The 17,245-nt window shown below is 45.6% G+C and overlaps 1 protein-coding gene across 1 annotated transcript in view; it reads right to left on the bottom strand.

The window, feature by feature from the left end:
• Positions 1–17,245, bottom strand: part of VPS13C (vacuolar protein sorting 13 homolog C) — a 992,635-nt gene that overhangs the window by 726,103 nt on the left and 249,287 nt on the right. The window contains exons 22-24 of the mRNA XM_030188422.1: positions 14,886–15,003; positions 12,532–12,664; positions 521–608 (exon numbers count right to left, since the gene is read on the bottom strand). Coding sequence (XP_030044282.1) covers positions 521–608; positions 12,532–12,664; positions 14,886–15,003 — 339 coding nt within the window. The remainder of the gene's footprint in view (positions 1–520; positions 609–12,531; positions 12,665–14,885; positions 15,004–17,245) is intronic.

Raw genomic sequence — 17,245 nt, 5'->3', positions numbered from 1 at the left:
CATCTATAGTACACAAAAAAAAAAAAACAGTGGACAAGGCCGCGAAACCGGTTTTCCGGGGCTGACAGCGGAGAGGGACGAAACTCTGTCTCTCTCCAAGCGCGGAAAACAAGAAAACTGGGCGGGAGCGGTCGCACACGGGCAGGAAGACGGCTATGCATGCGCGGTGGGCGTGCCCCGCGTGCGGGACCTCCCGCGAGACTTTTCTTCCGGTTGGAGGGGGCTGCTGTGGACATCACCCAGTCGTGAGAACAAGCAGCCTGCTTGTCCTCGGAGAATATTGGTTACTGAAAAATTATGAAAGTTTATTTAATCTCACTTTTGTGCTAATAGATGCTAAAAATACACAATACAGGGTACTCAAATATTTAGGGGGGGGGGGGGTTGAAGTGTGAATTAAAGGATCAAACAAATTTGTGCCTTAAATATTTTATCGAAATAAAAGAAAAAGCAATCATTCCTACAGTAAAACAATGTTCATCCTTCTTTATGATAACATACCAAGGAAGAATTTTCTCACCTGATTCCTCTCCTTCCAGAAGAAATGACTTTTCAAAGTCATGTTTAAAAAACCTCTCTCTATGAACAGCAGAATGAATAATAGGCAGCTGTAGAAATAAAATACAAATATGACTGGTCTTCCTAAACACAATGGTCACTTTACAATATGAATGAGCCAATGAAGTTGCCAGAAAAAAATCTACTAAACACACAGCCTTTAGATATTGTGGGCTATATTTATGAAATTTGTGATCACAAGAGATAAGCAGCAAGACTCAATGTACATTTGGAAAGATGGTAAAAAAATAAACATGTTTTTTTAACAATTTTAGAAAAAGATGGACAGTCCCCTACTACTGATCCTGATGGCAGAAGTATGAAGCAGTCTTGAGAAGAGGTGTCCTTCATTCCCTGTGATCATTCAAACCTATCAGCTCTGTGAGAAAGGCAAGATTCAGTAGTGCAGGCAGTTCACCCAGATGGAGTTACTGCTGACAGCCTGTAAAACGTATTCCTACCCCTCCTCAATCAGGACTCTAGCACAAGTTTTCAGAGGCACCATCCAAAATTCTATTGCTTTAGCACAAAATTTGCCATCTCAAGTGGAAGCTCTGGAAGTAGGATCATCCGAGCCTGCAGGGTATTTCAGTACTTAAGTACATAAGAATTGCCATACTGGGCCAGACCGAAGATCCATAAAACCCAGGATCCTGTTTTCAACAGTGGCCAATCCAGGTTACAAGTACTTGGCAAGATCCCAAAACAGTATAATACATTTTATGCTGCTTATCCTAGAAATAAGCAGTGGATTTTCCCCCAAGTCCATTTTAATAATGGCTTATGGACTTTTCTTTTAGGAACCTATCAACATAGTAAACATAGTAGATGACGGCAGAAAAAAGACCTGAATGGTCCATCCAGTCTGCCCAACAAGATAAACTCATATGTGCTACTTTTTGTATATACCTTACCTTGATTTGTATCTGTCATTTTCAGGGCACAGACTGTATAAGTCTGCTCAGCACTATCCCTGCCTCCCAACCACCGGCTCTGGGACAGACCGTATAAGTCTGCCCACCACTATTCCTCGCCTCCCAACCACCAGCCCCGCCTCCCACCACCGGCTCTGCCAACTAATCTCAGTTAAGCTTCTGAGGATCCATTCCCTCAGAACAGGATTCCTTTATGTTTATCCCACGCATGTTTGAAATCCGTTACCGTTTTCCTCTCCACCACCTCCCACAGGAGAGCATTCCAAGCATCCACCACTCTCTCCATGAAAAAATACTTCCTGACATTTTTCTTGAGTCTGCCCCCCTTCAATCTCTTATCGTGCCCTCTCGTTCTACCACCTTCCCATCTACGGAAAAGGTTTGTTTGCGGATTAATATCTTTCAGATATTTGAACGTCTGTATCATATCACCCCTGTTTCTCCTTTCCTCCAGGGTATACATGTTCAGGTCAGCAAGTCTCTCCTCATACGTCTTGTAACACAAATCCCATACCATTCTCGTAGCTTTTCTTAAACCTTTTTTAAACCATGCTAAGCTAACTGTTTTTACTACCGTCTCTGGCAACGAATTCCAGAGTTTAATTACATGCTGAGTGAAGAAATATTTCCTCCGATTCATTTTACGTTTACTACTTTGTAGCTTCATTGCATGCCCCCTAGTCCTAGTGTTTTTGTAAAGGGTAAACAAGCCATTCACATCTACCAGTTCCACTTCACTCATTTTATAGACCTCTATTATATCTCCCCCTCAGCCGTCTTTCACCAGGCTGATTAACCTTTCCTCAGAGGGAAGTCGTCCCATCCCCTTTATCATTTTCGTTGCCTCTCTGTACTTTTTCTAATTCCACTATATCTTTTTTGAGATGCAGTGACCAGAACTGCATGCAATATTCAAGGTACGGTCACACCATGGAGTGATACAAAGGCATTATAATGTCCTCATTTTTTGTTTTCCATTCCTTTCCTAATAATAACTAACATTTTATTTGCTTTCTTAGCTGCCACCGCACACTGCTGGGTTTCAACATGTCATCAATGATAATGCTTAGATCCCTTTCCTGGTCGGTGACTCCTAAAGTGGAACCTTGCATTACGTAGCTGTAGTTCGGGTTCCTCTTTACCACATGCATCACTTTGCACTTGTTCATATTAAACCTCATCTGCCATTTGGATGCCCAGTTTCCCAGTCTCATGAGGTCCCCTTGTAATTTTTCACAATCCTCTTGCAATTTAACTGGTACATCAGTGGTTGATACATCAGTGAACCAGGCATCTGGAGAGGTACCTTTGCAAAGTATCTAGGACATTTTACTGTGCTTAAAAGCAGTGGTTTCTAAATGATTTCAGGATATCTCTTCTTTAGTGCAATCGGTTGGAGTGGTGACAAAGTAAGCAAATCTTTGAAGTTCGATGTGATGATAGGTTTGAATAGCTGAAAGAGATTGATGAAACACAGCTGCTGAGTGCATTGATAAAGGATAAAATTATATTGCACTACAAAACTAAACAACTGGAGAATTTTAACAAGCATCTAAAATTTTATCTTCCCAATTTTATCTGGAAGAAGTATTTAACAGATGTTTTAAAAATACCTTTGGACTCAATTCCTCCAGTTAGTATGATTTCCTATTTAGCTAAAAGCCGAGGGGATTGTAAAACCAGCCAGTTAAAAGATGTCTCCACTTTACTGGAATCTTCAACCTTGAGAAAGTTAGAGCTACAATCCTAGTTAACTGTCTTTGAGAAAGAAAAATACAATTATGTGTTTACTAGTAAAAAAAAGCCCCGTTTCTGATGCAAATGAAACGGGGGCTAGCAAGGTTTTCTTCTGTGTGCATGTGGGAGTGTGTGTGTTCCTGCCCTCTCTCCCCTCCCCCCTCTGAGTCCTTCATTGTTACAGAGAGAGCGATTTGATTTCCTGCTTTGCTGTTTTCCTTCACTGTTTGTGTTAGAGAGAGAGCGAGGGCGGGGCAGACACCCATGGGGAAACTGGATATCTCTCCCTCTTCACACTTCCGGTTGGAGGCTTCATAGAACGTTGGTGTTGCCTTTTATATATAGAGATATTTTAGAAACTCACAAGCTGTGTTTATGGGACAAAACATATGGATATTGCCAAATATGGCTCATTCCATTCAAGAACATTACATGGTCTTCCTGGCAATGCACCAAGCAGCTTTACTACTGGAAGCTACTTTTTTGTTTAACATAAAAACATAAGAATAGCCATACTGTGTCAGATCAGAGGTCCATCTAGTCCAGTATCCTACCTCCTAAAGTGGCCAATCCAGGTCACAAGTACCTAGTAGAATCTCAAAGAGTAGTAAGATTCTATACGACCGATCCAACAGATGAGCAGATTCATTTATAAGTTTGCTTTACTGCCTTATTTGCAGAGCAAGTCTAGGTGGTTTACAATAAAATCAAAAGTTCAGAGAAAAGAACTCCATTGATTGACAGAAAAGGAGAAGGCCAAACCAACTAGGGAGGCCGGACACAACTGGGCTGTAGGCCAGCGGGAAAGAAAGGGTTAAGGAAAACAGGGGAAGGAGGGGGGGAGGAAGGGGGAGGGTAGGCATAAAAGAGGGACAGCAGGTGAGGAAAGGTCTTTTCCAGCAGGCATTAGCAAGCCAGAGGAGCTGAACACGTTCCCCTACCTCAGGCAGGCCCGACTCACACTCTTCCTTACAGGAAATCCAGGTCTGTTTATAAATGCTTCTTTTGTAAGCCCTCAATTTCATGCGGTTCGCCTGCTATTGTAATGTCCCTGTTTTCTTCTATGGGGCTTGAAATGCCCAGCAAGAGCTGTTTTTAAATGCTCCTTTTGTAAGCCCTCAATTTCATGCTGTTCGCAGTTTGCCTGCTATTGTATATGTCCCTGCTTCCTTCTATGGGGCTGGAAATGCACAGCAAGGAGCTTGTTTTTTAAATGCTCCTTTTGTAATCCATCAATTTCATGCCATTCGCCGTGTGCATGCTATTGTAATCTTCCTGCTCCCTTCTATGGGGCTCGAAATGCCCAGCAGGGAGATTGTGTGCAAATGCTCCATTTGCTCCATGTGCAAGCCTTTAGTTTCATGCTCGTTAGCCGTGTGCCCGCTATGTAATGCTCCTGCCTCCTTATCGGGGGCTCGAAATGCTCAACTCGCCTCCGTTTGTTTTTTCCTCCTCCCACCGTCAGCATGGTCGGAAGCGGAGAGGTGCTGGTGGGGAGAACAGGGGCTTCGCGCGCCAGAGGTGGGAAGAGCGCTCCCACAGGGCTAAAAGCTGGCCTGCGATTGGATCTCCCTTGCTAGTGCCTTTGAATGCCCATTTGGCATTTGTTCGGCAAGGACATAAATGAGATTGACCTAAATAGAAACAACTAACTGAGAGTGCAGCCTGGAACAGAATAAAAAAGGGCTTGTGGAATTGGATTCTAAACCCCAAACAGATTCTGCAGCACCGACTGCCCAAACCGACTGTCGCGTCGGGTATCCTGCTGGAGGCAGTAATGAGATGTGTGGACAGATGACCATGTCGCAGCCTTGCAAATCTCTTCAATAGTGGCTGACTTCAAGTGGGCCACTGACGCTGCCATGGCTCTAATACTATGAGCTGTGGCTTGACCCTCAAGAGTCAGCCCAGCTTGAGCGTAAGTGAAGGAAATGCAATCTGCTAGCCAATTTGAGATGGTGCGTTTCCCGACAGCCACTCCCCTTCTATTGGGGTCAAAAGAAACAAACATTTGGGCGGACTGTCTGAAGGGGCCTGTCCACTCCAGATAGAAGGCCAATGCGCGCTTGCAGTCCAATGTGTGCAACTGACGTTCAGCGGGGCGGGTATGAGGACGGGGAAAAAATGTTGGCAAGACAATTGACTGGTTCAGATGGAACTCAGACACCACATTTGGCAAAAACTTAGGGTGAGTGCAGAGGACTACTTTGTTATGATGAAATTTAGTATAAGGAGCATGAGCTACCAAGGCTTGAAGCTCACTGATTCTACGAGCTGAAGTGACTGCCACCAAGAAAATGACCTTCCAGGTCCAGTACTTCAGATGGCAGGAAGTCAGTGGCTCAAAAGGAGGTTTCATCAGCTGGGTAAGAACAACATTGAGATCCCATGACACTGGAGGATTGATAGGGGGCTTTGACAAAAGCAAACCTCTCATGAAGCGAACAACTAAAGGCTGTTCCGAGATAGGCTTACCCTCTACATGATAATGAAAAGCACTAATTGCGCTAAGATGAACTCTTACAGAGTTGATCTTAAGACCAGCCTCAGACAAGTGCAGAAGGTATTCAAGCAGGGTCTGTGTAGGACAAGAACGAGGATCGGCAAACCTCTTCCATTTGAAAGCATAACACCTATTCGTGGAACCTTTCCTGGAAGCAAGCAAGACTAGGGAGACACCCTCAGAAAGACCCAAGGAGGCAAAGTCTACGCTCTCAACATCCAGGCTGAGAGAGCCAGGGACTGGAGATTGGGATGCAGAAGCACCCCCTCGTTCTGAGTGATGAGGGTTGGAAAACACTCCAATCTCCACGGTTCTTCGGAGCACAACTCCAGAAGAAGAGGGAACCAGATCTGGCGCGGCCAAAAGGGAGCGATCAGAATCATGGTTCCGCGATCCTGCTTGAGTTTCAGCAAAGTCTTCCCTACCAAGTGTATGTGAGGACACGCATACAGAAGGCCCCTCCCCCCAATGCAGGAGAAAGGCATCTGATGCTAGTCTGCCGTGGGCCTGAAGTCTGGAACAGAACTGAGGGACCTTGTGGTTGGTCTGAGTGGCAAAAAGATCTACCAAGGGGGTGCCCCATGCTTGGAAGATCTTGCGGACAACTCTTGAGTTGAGGGACCACTTGTGAGGTTGCATTATCCTGCTCAACCTGTCGGCCAGACTGTTGTTTACGCCTGAAGAAACATGCCGTTCCGGCGAGCCCAAAGCCACGTTCTGACGGCCTCCTGACACAGGGGGCGAGATCCGGTGCCCCCCTGCTTGTTGATGTAATACATGGCAACCTGATTGTCTGTCTGAACATGGATAATTTGATGGGACAGCCGATCCCTGAAAGCCCTTAGAGCGTTCCAGACTGCCCGCAACTCCAGAAGATTGATTTGTAATCGTTGTTCTTGGAGAGACCAACTCCATTGAGTGTGAAGCCCATCGACATGAGCTCCCCACCCCAGGAGAGATGCATCCATGGTCAGCACTTTTTGTGGGTGAGGAATTTGGAAGGGACGTCCCAGGGTCAAATTGGATTGAATCGTCCACCAATGCAGGGATTTGAGAAAACTCGTGGACAGTCGGATTGCATCTTCTAGATCCCCCGCAGCTTGGTATCACTGGGAAGCTAGAGTCCATTGATCTGATCTTATATGAAGACGGGCCATTGGAGTCAGATGAACTGTGGAGGCCATGTGGCCGAGCAATCTCAACATCTGCCGAGCTGTGATCTGCTGAGACGCCCGTACCCAAGAGACGAGAGCCAGGAGATTGTCGGCCCTTGGCTCAGGAAGGTAGGCACGAGCCATCTGGGAGTCCAGCAGAGCTCCTATGAATTCTAGCCCTTGTACTGGAAGAAGGTGGGACTTTGGATAATTTATCACAAACCCTAGTAGCTCCAGGAGTCGAATAGTCACCTGCATGGACTCCGAGGTGTTCTTCACCAGCCAATCGTCGAGATAAGGGAACACATGCACTCCCAGTCTGCGTAAAGACGCCGCCACTACCACCAGGCATTTCATGAACACTCTGGGTGCAGAGGTGAGACCAAAGGGAAGCACACAGTATTGAAAGTGCCGTGTTCGCAGACGGTACCGAAGATACTGTCTGTGAGCTGGCAGTATCGGGATGTGAGTATAAGCATCCTTTAAGTCCAGAGAGCATAGCCAATCATTTTTCTGAATCATGGGAAGAAGGGTGCCCAGGGAAAGCATCCTGAACTTTTCTCGGACCAGATATTTGTTCAGGGCCCTTAGGTCTAGGATGGGACGCATCCCCCCCCCCCCCCCCCCCCCCCCCGTTTTCTTTTCCACAAGAAAGTACCTGGAATAGAATCCCAGCCCTTCCTGCCCCGGTGGCACGGGCTCGACCGCAATGGCGCTGAGAAGGGCGGAGAGTTCCTCTGCAAGTACCTGCTTGTGCTGCAAACTGAAAGACTGAGGTCCCGGAGGGCAATTTGGAGGTATTGAGAGCAAATTGAGGGTGTATCCTAACCGGACTATTTGAAGAACCCACCGGTTGGAGATCACAAGAGGCCACCTTTGGTGAAAAAACTTTAACCTCCCTCCGACCGGCAGATCATCCGGCACGGATACTTTTATCTCGGCTACGCTCGCCTGGAGCCAGTCAAAAGCCCGTCCCTTGCTTTTGCTGGGGAGCTGCAGGGGCCTGTGGAGTCACACGCTGTTGACGGGAACGAGCGCGCTGGGGTTTAGCCTGAGCAGGCTGGCGGGTAGGTGGATTGTACCTACGCTTATTATAAGCATAGGGAGAATTCCTCCTTCCCCCATAAAAAAGTCTACCTGTTGAGGTAAATGCTGAAGGCATCCGGTGGGAGAGCTTGTCGAATGCGGTGTCCCACTGGTGGAGCTGTTCTACCACCTGTTCGACGCGCTCACCAAAAATGTTATCCCCCCCGGCAAGGAGCATCTGCAATCCGCTGCTGGACTCTATTCTCCAAGTCAGAGGCACGCAGCTATGAGAGTCTGCGCATCACTATACCTTGAGCAGCGGCCCTGGACCCTACATCAAAAGTATCATAGGCACCCCTGGACAGGAATTTCCTACACGCCTTCAGCTGCCTGACCACCTCCTGAAAAAGCTTGGCCTGCTCCGACGGGAGCTTGTCGACCAAGTCCGTCAGCTGCCTCACATTGTTCCGCAAGTGGATGCTCGTGTAGAGCTGGTAGGACTGAATCTTGGACATGAGCATAGCAGAATGGTAGGCCTTCCTCCCAAAAGAGTCTAGAGTCTTAGACTCATTCCCCCGGGGCACCGAGGCGTAATCTCTACTACTCTTGGCTTTCTTGAGAGCCGAATCCACAACTCCAGAGTCATGAGGCAACTGGGTCCTCATCAACTCCGGGTCCCCATGGACTCGATACTGGGACTCAATCTTCTTGGGAATGTGGGGGTTACTTAACGGTTTTGCCCAGTTCTCCATCAATGTCTGCTTCAGGACATTATGAAGGGGAACAGTGGACGACTCCTTAGGTGGTGAAGGATAGTCCAGGACCTCGAACATCTCAGCCCTGAGCTCATCCTCAGTAACCACTGGGAAGGGAATGGCCGTAGACATTTCCCGAACAAAGGACGAGAAAGACAGACTCTCAGGGGGAGAAAGCTTTCTCTCTGGCAAAGGAGTGGGATCTGAGGGAAGACCACAAGACTCCTCGTCAAAGAAATATCTGGTGTCCTCCTCCGCCTCCCACGAGGCCTCGCCATCGATATCAGACACAAGTTCACGAACTTCAGTCCGAAGCCGAGCCCGTCTTGACGCCAAGGAACCCGGTCCTCGATGGCGGTGCTGAGAGGAAGACTCCGGCACCAACGAAGCTCCCTCCAGAGACTTCGGTGGGGAGTCATCCTGGGTGGCAGCAGACGCCGATGCCGCAAGCGGTACCGTGTGGACAGTCCACACCACGGGCGGGGAGCCAACTGCTGCATCTCTTGACGGTACCGCCAGCGCAGGCACCGGCAGGACCGGAGCAGAAGGTCGCAGCAGCCCTTCCAGAATCTCTGCAAGTATGGCTCTGAGGCGCTCGTCCAGAGTGGCTGTCGAGCAAGGCAATGGGGCCGGTACCGGCGACGAGCTGAGAACCTGCCTGGGGCGCGGAGGCGGTACCGGGCTGTCCGGAGCAGAGCGCATCGACATCTCTTGTATGGAGGGCGAGCGGTCCTCCCAGCGTCGATGCTTCATGGGTACCGTATCCTTCGGTGTCCCGGAGCTCTCGGTACCGTGTCGGGAAGGTGACCGATGACAGTGTTTCTTCGCCTTCGTACGAAGCACGGCATCGGTAACGATGAGGAAGACATGGAATCCAAACGTCTCCTCGGGGTCGGGTCCGAAGGTGGTCGGTCCCGGGGGGCCTGCACCGCAGGAGCCCTCGAGGGAGGTGGAGACCCACTCGATGGCTCACTGCTACCAGCGTGGGATCTCTGGACAGCCATCACCTGCACTCCAGACGTCGACGCACCCTCCCGATGCCGACATCGATACCGGCGATGACCTCGGTACCGCTGGTTCCACCAACTTCGAAGTACCGGATGAGGCCCCGAACAAGATGTTCCACTGGGCCAATCTCGCCGCCTGGGTCCTCTTCTTGAGCTGGAGGCACAAAATACAGGCGTTAGGGCGATGACCAGCCCCGAGGCACTGAAGACACGAAACGTGCCTATCAGTGAGCAAGATCGTCCGATTGCACCGTGTGCACTTCTTGAAGCCGCTGGCAGGCTTCGAGGACATGGGCGGAAAAATCGTGCCGGCGAGGTCAAACACGATGATGCCGAAAAAAGGGGCACCAAAAAGCGAAAAACCCGTACGGGCGGTGACAAAAGCCGCTCATGCAAAGAAAAGGAAACTTACAGAGGGAGAAACTTCTATGACGTAGCAGAAACATTTTTCTTTTTTAACAAACGAACACACGAGAAAAGAAGATAAGCCGAAAAGGCACAAAAACCACGAAAAAGAATGCGACGGGGGCCTCTGTGGGGGACAGAACAAACGACACACGTCCGTTCTGACCGCGGAAAAAAAAAAAAGAGACTGATGAGCACGCTCGCATTCGGGCGGGAAGACGGTAGCGCATGTGCGATGCGCACAGATCACGCGAGAGCTAGCAAACTTTTGTTGCTAGGAAGATCTTCCGATCCTGGGGGCTGCCGTGGATGTCACCCAATCGTGAAAACAAGCAGCCTGCTTGTCCTCAGAGAATGAATTAATTATATATTGCATCAACCACTGGGGGATTAAGGAGGCAACATCTCAATCACTCCAGTGAAGAGCTGGTCCATAAAAACACTTTTCTGAAACCTAGACTTCCTGGGTAGCAGGTAAAAATCCACACCAGTCTTTTTGAACATAGGTGTGCATTCCCTTTCTGAATACAAGAAAGCCCTACAAAATAAAAAAAATGGCCAGACAACACATTATTGCCTGATGCATATTTTTATGTTTTAGATCAATTTGTAAAATCAAGATTTAGACATTCATGCAATACAGCATCTAAATCCCAGATTATGCACACCTAAAACATGAATAGTGTTTTTAAATAAGCACCAATACTAAATCAAGAGCAAGCTTCCATTGCAAATAGAGTCTAACCAATCACATCTACTATAATAAAACTCACCCTCAACATTCTGAAGACAACGTTCTGAAGTCACTCAGTCACTCCCTGAAGGGTTCATGGATTCATGGTGGTGAAGCCATAACACTGACCATGTCTCTCTGCCCCGCCCTCGCATGACAGACCAATCAGAAAAAACACCCTCAACATTCTGAAACACAAAGGACCATCACAAAACTGTTCCCAGGCAACGCTAGGCGACATAACACGGACCTATCAGAGGAAACTACGTGGCAATAAGGGAGGAGCATTCACCAGCAGAACGGCTCATTATCTGTGCAGCACCACCGCTTGAATGAGAGAAAAATATTCCTGCTGTGGGTATGTGCAAAAATAGACCGGGGGGGGGGGGGGGGGAGAAATTTTTAAATGCCTAATGCTGGTACTGAAGAGTGCTGGAGGGCCTATAGCACAGACTATATTTGGGTTCGCTTGACGTGGAGTCGGTGGAGCCAGAGAACAGCGTGCCCCTCACCATCTGGGATGTGGGCGAACAGGACAAGCTGCAGCCCAGCTGGAAGGATTACCCGCGACCCAGCCAGCAGCAAACAGCGACCAAGGAAGGGGGAGGAGTAGGGAAACACGCGGAGCGTGTTTCCCTACTCCTTCCCTGCTTAGGAATCGCTGGAGACTGGCTGCCAAACTAACGAAACAACCGCACACCGACGCACCACCTTCATCATTCGAAAGGCATCCACTTTTTCTTCAACAGAAATGCAAACTAATAATACAAAACAAACAAAGAATACCTGGTTTCTCACGCGGCTGCAGGTAACTCCCCACCCCCTTCCTCTTTCCCTTTTGCCGAAGCGGCCAAGGACGTGCCCAACCATCCCCAGCCCCAGGCAAGCCATCTCCCACCTCGGGGTTCCCCGAGCACCCGGAGAAAGACGGCGCTGCTTCCCACAGCGCATAAATGTTCCAGCATTCCCCTGCAGCCGGCCTGAAATGGACCGAACATACCGGATCACCCCCTGATGGCCCGAGACCGTGCTCTTCTCCCTTCTGCCAACTTAAAACAACCATCCCCGTCCTCAGGCAAGCCGTCTCCCACCTCCAGGATGCCCAGAACCCCAGCCCAATGGAAAAAGATGGCGCTGCTTCCCACAGCACATTTCTCTTCCAGCGTTCCCCTACAGCAGCCCTGAAACGGCCAAAAAATACCGACAGACCAAGAACTTGCTCCTCTACCTTCCGCCCATCAAAAACAACACTGCTGCCTCAGCACAACACAACCCCCCCCCCCCCCAGAAAAAACAATCCACCACTCAGCAAAGGCTGACCCCCCCCTACAACCACATTTACATTTCACCAACAGAAAGACCCCCCTCCACAAACCTCCTTGACAGACAAAGCCACACACACACAATACAACAGAAACACACCCTCAAAGCCACACACCAATCCATCCCACTTTGCTAGCACAGCACATCCCCCAACCCCCCAAGCAAAAAACAAAACAAAAAAAAAGACACACATCAACAACCTGCACACACACCCCACCCTCACACACTCACACTCACACACACACACAAAATAACTCTGTGACACATACACACAGAAAAAAAAAAGCCACATGCTAGCGCCAGTTTCATTGGTTTTGGAAACGGGCCTTTTTTACTAGTAAAATATATTGTGTAACGTACACATTGCAAGTGTCCTTTTTCCTCTGAATATTTACCTTTCTATCACCAATCATGGATGAGCTTGAACTCTGTGGAAATGGAATGCTGTCGACCAAGTCAAAAACTTCTTTAATCTTTTGGTCAGAGATTCTCACATGCAACAAGGGAAGCTCTCCTGATATTTTAAACCTAAAAAATAAGAGATATACTATCGCATTAAAGATGAGGAATAAAATAAATTGTCATTATCTAAGCATAACTGAAATTCATACTAAAACTTCTCAGTACAATGAAAATGTAACTGCTGAAAAGCAAACAGCAAATTAAAGTATAAATGGATAAAATACAAGAAAGCAAATAAACAGTAGCTCATATTTGTTAGGAGGTTAAGGTGCACTACGGTAACTGCACTTTTTCCCCCTCAATGTACATTAAATATCAGTAACATGTATTCCATAATACATGCTGATTTAAGTTACTGTGAAGTACATAATCAGATGCAAAGCATGATTGTATATATGTATTTTTTTCTGTTACCCACTTTGGGCAAAGGTGGGATACAAATAAAATAAAATGCATGCAAAATACCTCATCATCATATAAATCTATTAACACAGCTTGCAGTGAACACTGGATGCATTATTCCTGGTGTTTATATGGGTCATGCAGGTCATGAACCATAAAATAACTTTACAACAGTAACTGAGAATTATGAGCAAAGCTAGGTCTCTGTGAACAGGCTATGAACAGGTTAAGAGTCACTGAGAAGCTAAATAATAAGAATTACACAGAATGTGAATCTCATGTCAGCTTGCCCTTCTGTTGGAGAGACAGGCAGATATGGAGTCATAACAGAGATATGTGTAGCAGGAGAATACTGTACATGAATATAGTAATGTAACTATCGACCCTCATTTCATGTATGGTGTACAGCGCTGTGTATGCCTTGTAGCGCTATAAAAGTGATAAGTAGTAAGGGGAAATTTGCTGCTGACCATGAAAGCAGAGACACTTTGGTTGCTGGAAAGATGGTTTTTGCAAAGTAGGATAACCTTACTGACCTTACTTATAAGCAAATATGTTATGAAGAACTTTGCTTCTGTAAGATAGAATTTGCTAGAATATGCTGGAATATGTTAGAATATGCTGACTTTGTATTTCCAATACTAGCCTATGAGAGAAAAGAGTATAAAAGGAGAATCATGGACAGAGGCAATCAGACAGCTAATGTCAGAGGTCATTGTTTGTGTCCCGGTTGCTGTCTCATATGAGAATTAATTATATTACGTATTCTGATTGTAGTCCTGATTGTGTAATAAACAATTACTGATTATTCTCAAATTACTAAAGCCTTCTGTGTCTTTCTGTCTATCTGCCTGGTGGCGTTAGGACCATAATCCCTGGAGTCCTGGACATTCCAGGTTACAGGTAACTAGTACCTTTATACCTAGGAGACGGCAGAAAGATAAACATTGGAAAAATAATGCCAGTTCAAAGCTGACAAATGGTCATTTGCTGGGGAGGGGGTGGGCGTTCAAGGGTAAAATGCAGAAAACCAAGCCACTGTGATGTATTTGTGGGGGGAGACAGTGTTCTTAGTAGACTGGCCACACAGAAATCCAAGCAGAGCAGTGGGCCAACCTAGAGGGGGCATGGCAGTGGACTTCATATAAAAGGTCCCAGGTATACATCTCACTGTTAACTCATATTGTATGGGGAGCACTCCAAAACCCACCAAAAACCTTGTGTACCCAACTATTCACTACTATAAAAGCCCTTATGTCTGCAGGTGTCACTTCTATGTAGGTACTGTAGTTTTTGGTGTGTTTTAGAGGGCTCACACTTTTCATCACAAGCATACCAATTAGAGTGGGTTACGGGCCTGGGGCCCCTTCTCTACAGTGTACAGCACCATTAGGCTACCCCAGAGACTTGCTTGCTGCTCTAATAGGACTGGCCATAACATCTGAAGCTGTCATTGAAGCTAGTATGCATGGTTTTTCACATCTTTGAGGGGGTGGGAGGGGGTCACTGCCCACTGGGGGAGTAAGGGGAAGTTATGCCTTAATCCTTCCAGTGGTCATCTAGTCATTTAGGGCACCTTTTTGTGACTTACACATGACTAACCAAAACGTCTTAACTTTTAGCCCTGGACATTTTTGATTTGTTCCATTATGGACGAAAAACATCCAAGTTTTGGGAATGCCCCCTTGTGATTTGCATGCACTGCAGAGAAAAATGTCTAAAATCCGAATTCTGAGAATTTTGATTTGGACTTTGAGAAAAATGTCCAAATGCCACTTTATGCTGGGTTTTTTTTTTTTTTAAGATGTTTCTCTCTTTTGAAATTGAGCTCCATAATTCCTAACGGTATTTTGTTAGGCTACTAATTTAATTTAGCATATATTACTTAGCCATTCTTCTGTCCTTTTCCACCATAGCTTTGGCAATTTCCACTTGAATATCCATAGGTTGCAAAATATGTAATTTTGATGGATGCTGAAATCTTGCCTTTTTCCAGTCTTCACCTTAAGAAAAAAAAACGTATTAAATGAAACATTAGAAAACAAGGTACTAATTATATAATGTGACATCCATGAAGACACAAATATTTAAAGTGCTTCTTTAAAGATTGCTTTATTCCCATGACAAAATATCTCTATATATAAAAGGCAACACCAACGTTCTATGAAGCCTCCAACCGGAAGTGTGAAGGGGGAGAGATATCCAGTTTCCCCATGAGTGTCTGCCCCGCCCTCGCTCTCTCTCTAACACAAACAGTGAAGGAAAACAGCAAAGCAGGAAATCAAATCGCTCTCTGTAACAATGAAGGACTCAGAGGGGGGAGGGGAGAGAGGGCAGGAACACACACACTCCCACATGCACACAGAAGAAAACCTTGCTAGCCCCCGTTTCATTTGCATCAGAAACGGGGCTTTTTTACTAGTATATACTAATTTATACAAGTACTGACAATGTATTAACAATAAATACATACCCAAAGATTCACACTTTCCCAACCTTAAACTCCAGATGAACTGCACTTCAGGTACAATTCAGAGTTCCTTGTCCCACCCCACAATCTAACACCCATGGTAAATATCCCTGTACTGGCTAAAATAGTACAGGCTGCTGTGACAATTTATATGAGTCAATTCACAGTCCAGCAGATGTTGCTACAACTCAGTCCCATTTTTCACAGTTAATACTGAGACATTGATTGCAACATTATTGACAAGGTTCTTAATGATGAAGGATATCAAACTTTTATGATGCAGCTGGATTTATTTGTCTTTGAACTTTACCCTCATGTCTCAGTGCTGCAGAAGTAAATAGTACTGTCTTAAATTGCTTCTCAGGTTCCATTAAAAGCAAGTCACTATAATTTAGATGGCAGGGGAAACTTTTCAACAGTTTAACCAAATGAACCAAGGGGTTCCTTTAGTTTAATCTATACTTGAGACCTTTGAAACCAATTTTGCAATCTATGGGAATGCCTTACCATTCTTATGATATTATTCTATTACATTTTCTTTTGATTACATCTTTGCAGGATATACACGCTTATTTGTCTACTCTTTTGAATTAATACTGAGATAGATAAAGGAGAACAATTTGAAAGTAACCCAGAGAAAACTAAAGTTTTGTAGACAGGGAGTCAAAATGCTGAATTGTCTCTGATCTGTATTATGGTACTTCTATGTACTGAATCCAAGATCCTTTGTGTATTTTTTTAAATTATTATTATTCAAGGTTAAGTATGGCTTAATTCACTGATTCAAAAGATATTTTATAACCTAAGAGCCCTTCATCATATTAAATCATTCTTGGAGGTGGAGCATTTGCACTGATTGTTCAATAGGACCCATTTGGACTATTGTAAGATCTATCTAGTCTTCCTGATAAGCAATTACATAGATTGCAGGTTTTACAAAACTGGCTAAGCTGTTCTTACGAGGCCTCATGGTACAAGTGGTTAGTAGCTTGATTACTACACAGAGTTCGAATCCTACAATAAGGCTTCTGTCATCTATTTTTGTATAGTAAATGGAGACCTAACCTTTGCTGAGACTGTGGAAGGCAATAGCAAACCACCTCATTAAAAAGTCTAGCATGAAACCATCATGCAAGTGGTGCCCCCCCCCCCCCCCCCAAGTCATTCACGACTTGGGTATTGAGTATACAATATTGCCTTTATCTTTAAGCTGATCTTGGGTGGGGCAAAAGGAGATCGGCCCACCCCTTATTTGATTAAATTGCACCAACTACCGATTAAAGAACAAGTTACATTTAAAAATCTGATATGGTCCAGAATCAAGTTATCAGCCATTTTATAAAACTGTGTATTGCACAATGACAATTACAATCACTAGATTAAATTTGTCTGGACCTTCCAACTGTAAAACAATTGCATTGGCATGACACTATAAATAAGACCATGATGAGAACTGCAACAAAAATAATATGTGAAAGTTAATCAGTTGCCTAAGCAACTAGCCTTTAAACTATATATGTACATGTATACCCTAGCTGGAACAGTTACTATCCTAGGCAATGGCATAGTTTCACATTACTATTTTTTTTTAACTGTATTTCTCTCCGATTAAAAAGGCTTCCTACCAGTGCAGAAATAAGATTTTATCAATCAGGCAGTTGCCTAGGAATGACATTGTATAACTGTATATTCTTTCTTCTCAGTAGTTTAGGTAAAATTAACAAACTTGTTTTCTTTTTAAAACTACATATTTTTGTTTAAACCTGAGCAGTTTT

Source organism: Microcaecilia unicolor, chromosome 1 (genome assembly GCF_901765095.1).
Source record: "Microcaecilia unicolor chromosome 1, aMicUni1.1, whole genome shotgun sequence".
NCBI lineage: Eukaryota > Metazoa > Chordata > Amphibia > Gymnophiona > Siphonopidae > Microcaecilia > Microcaecilia unicolor.
The sequence above is the reverse complement of the archived record's forward strand: the minus strand, read 5'-3'. Positions and strand labels throughout refer to the sequence as shown.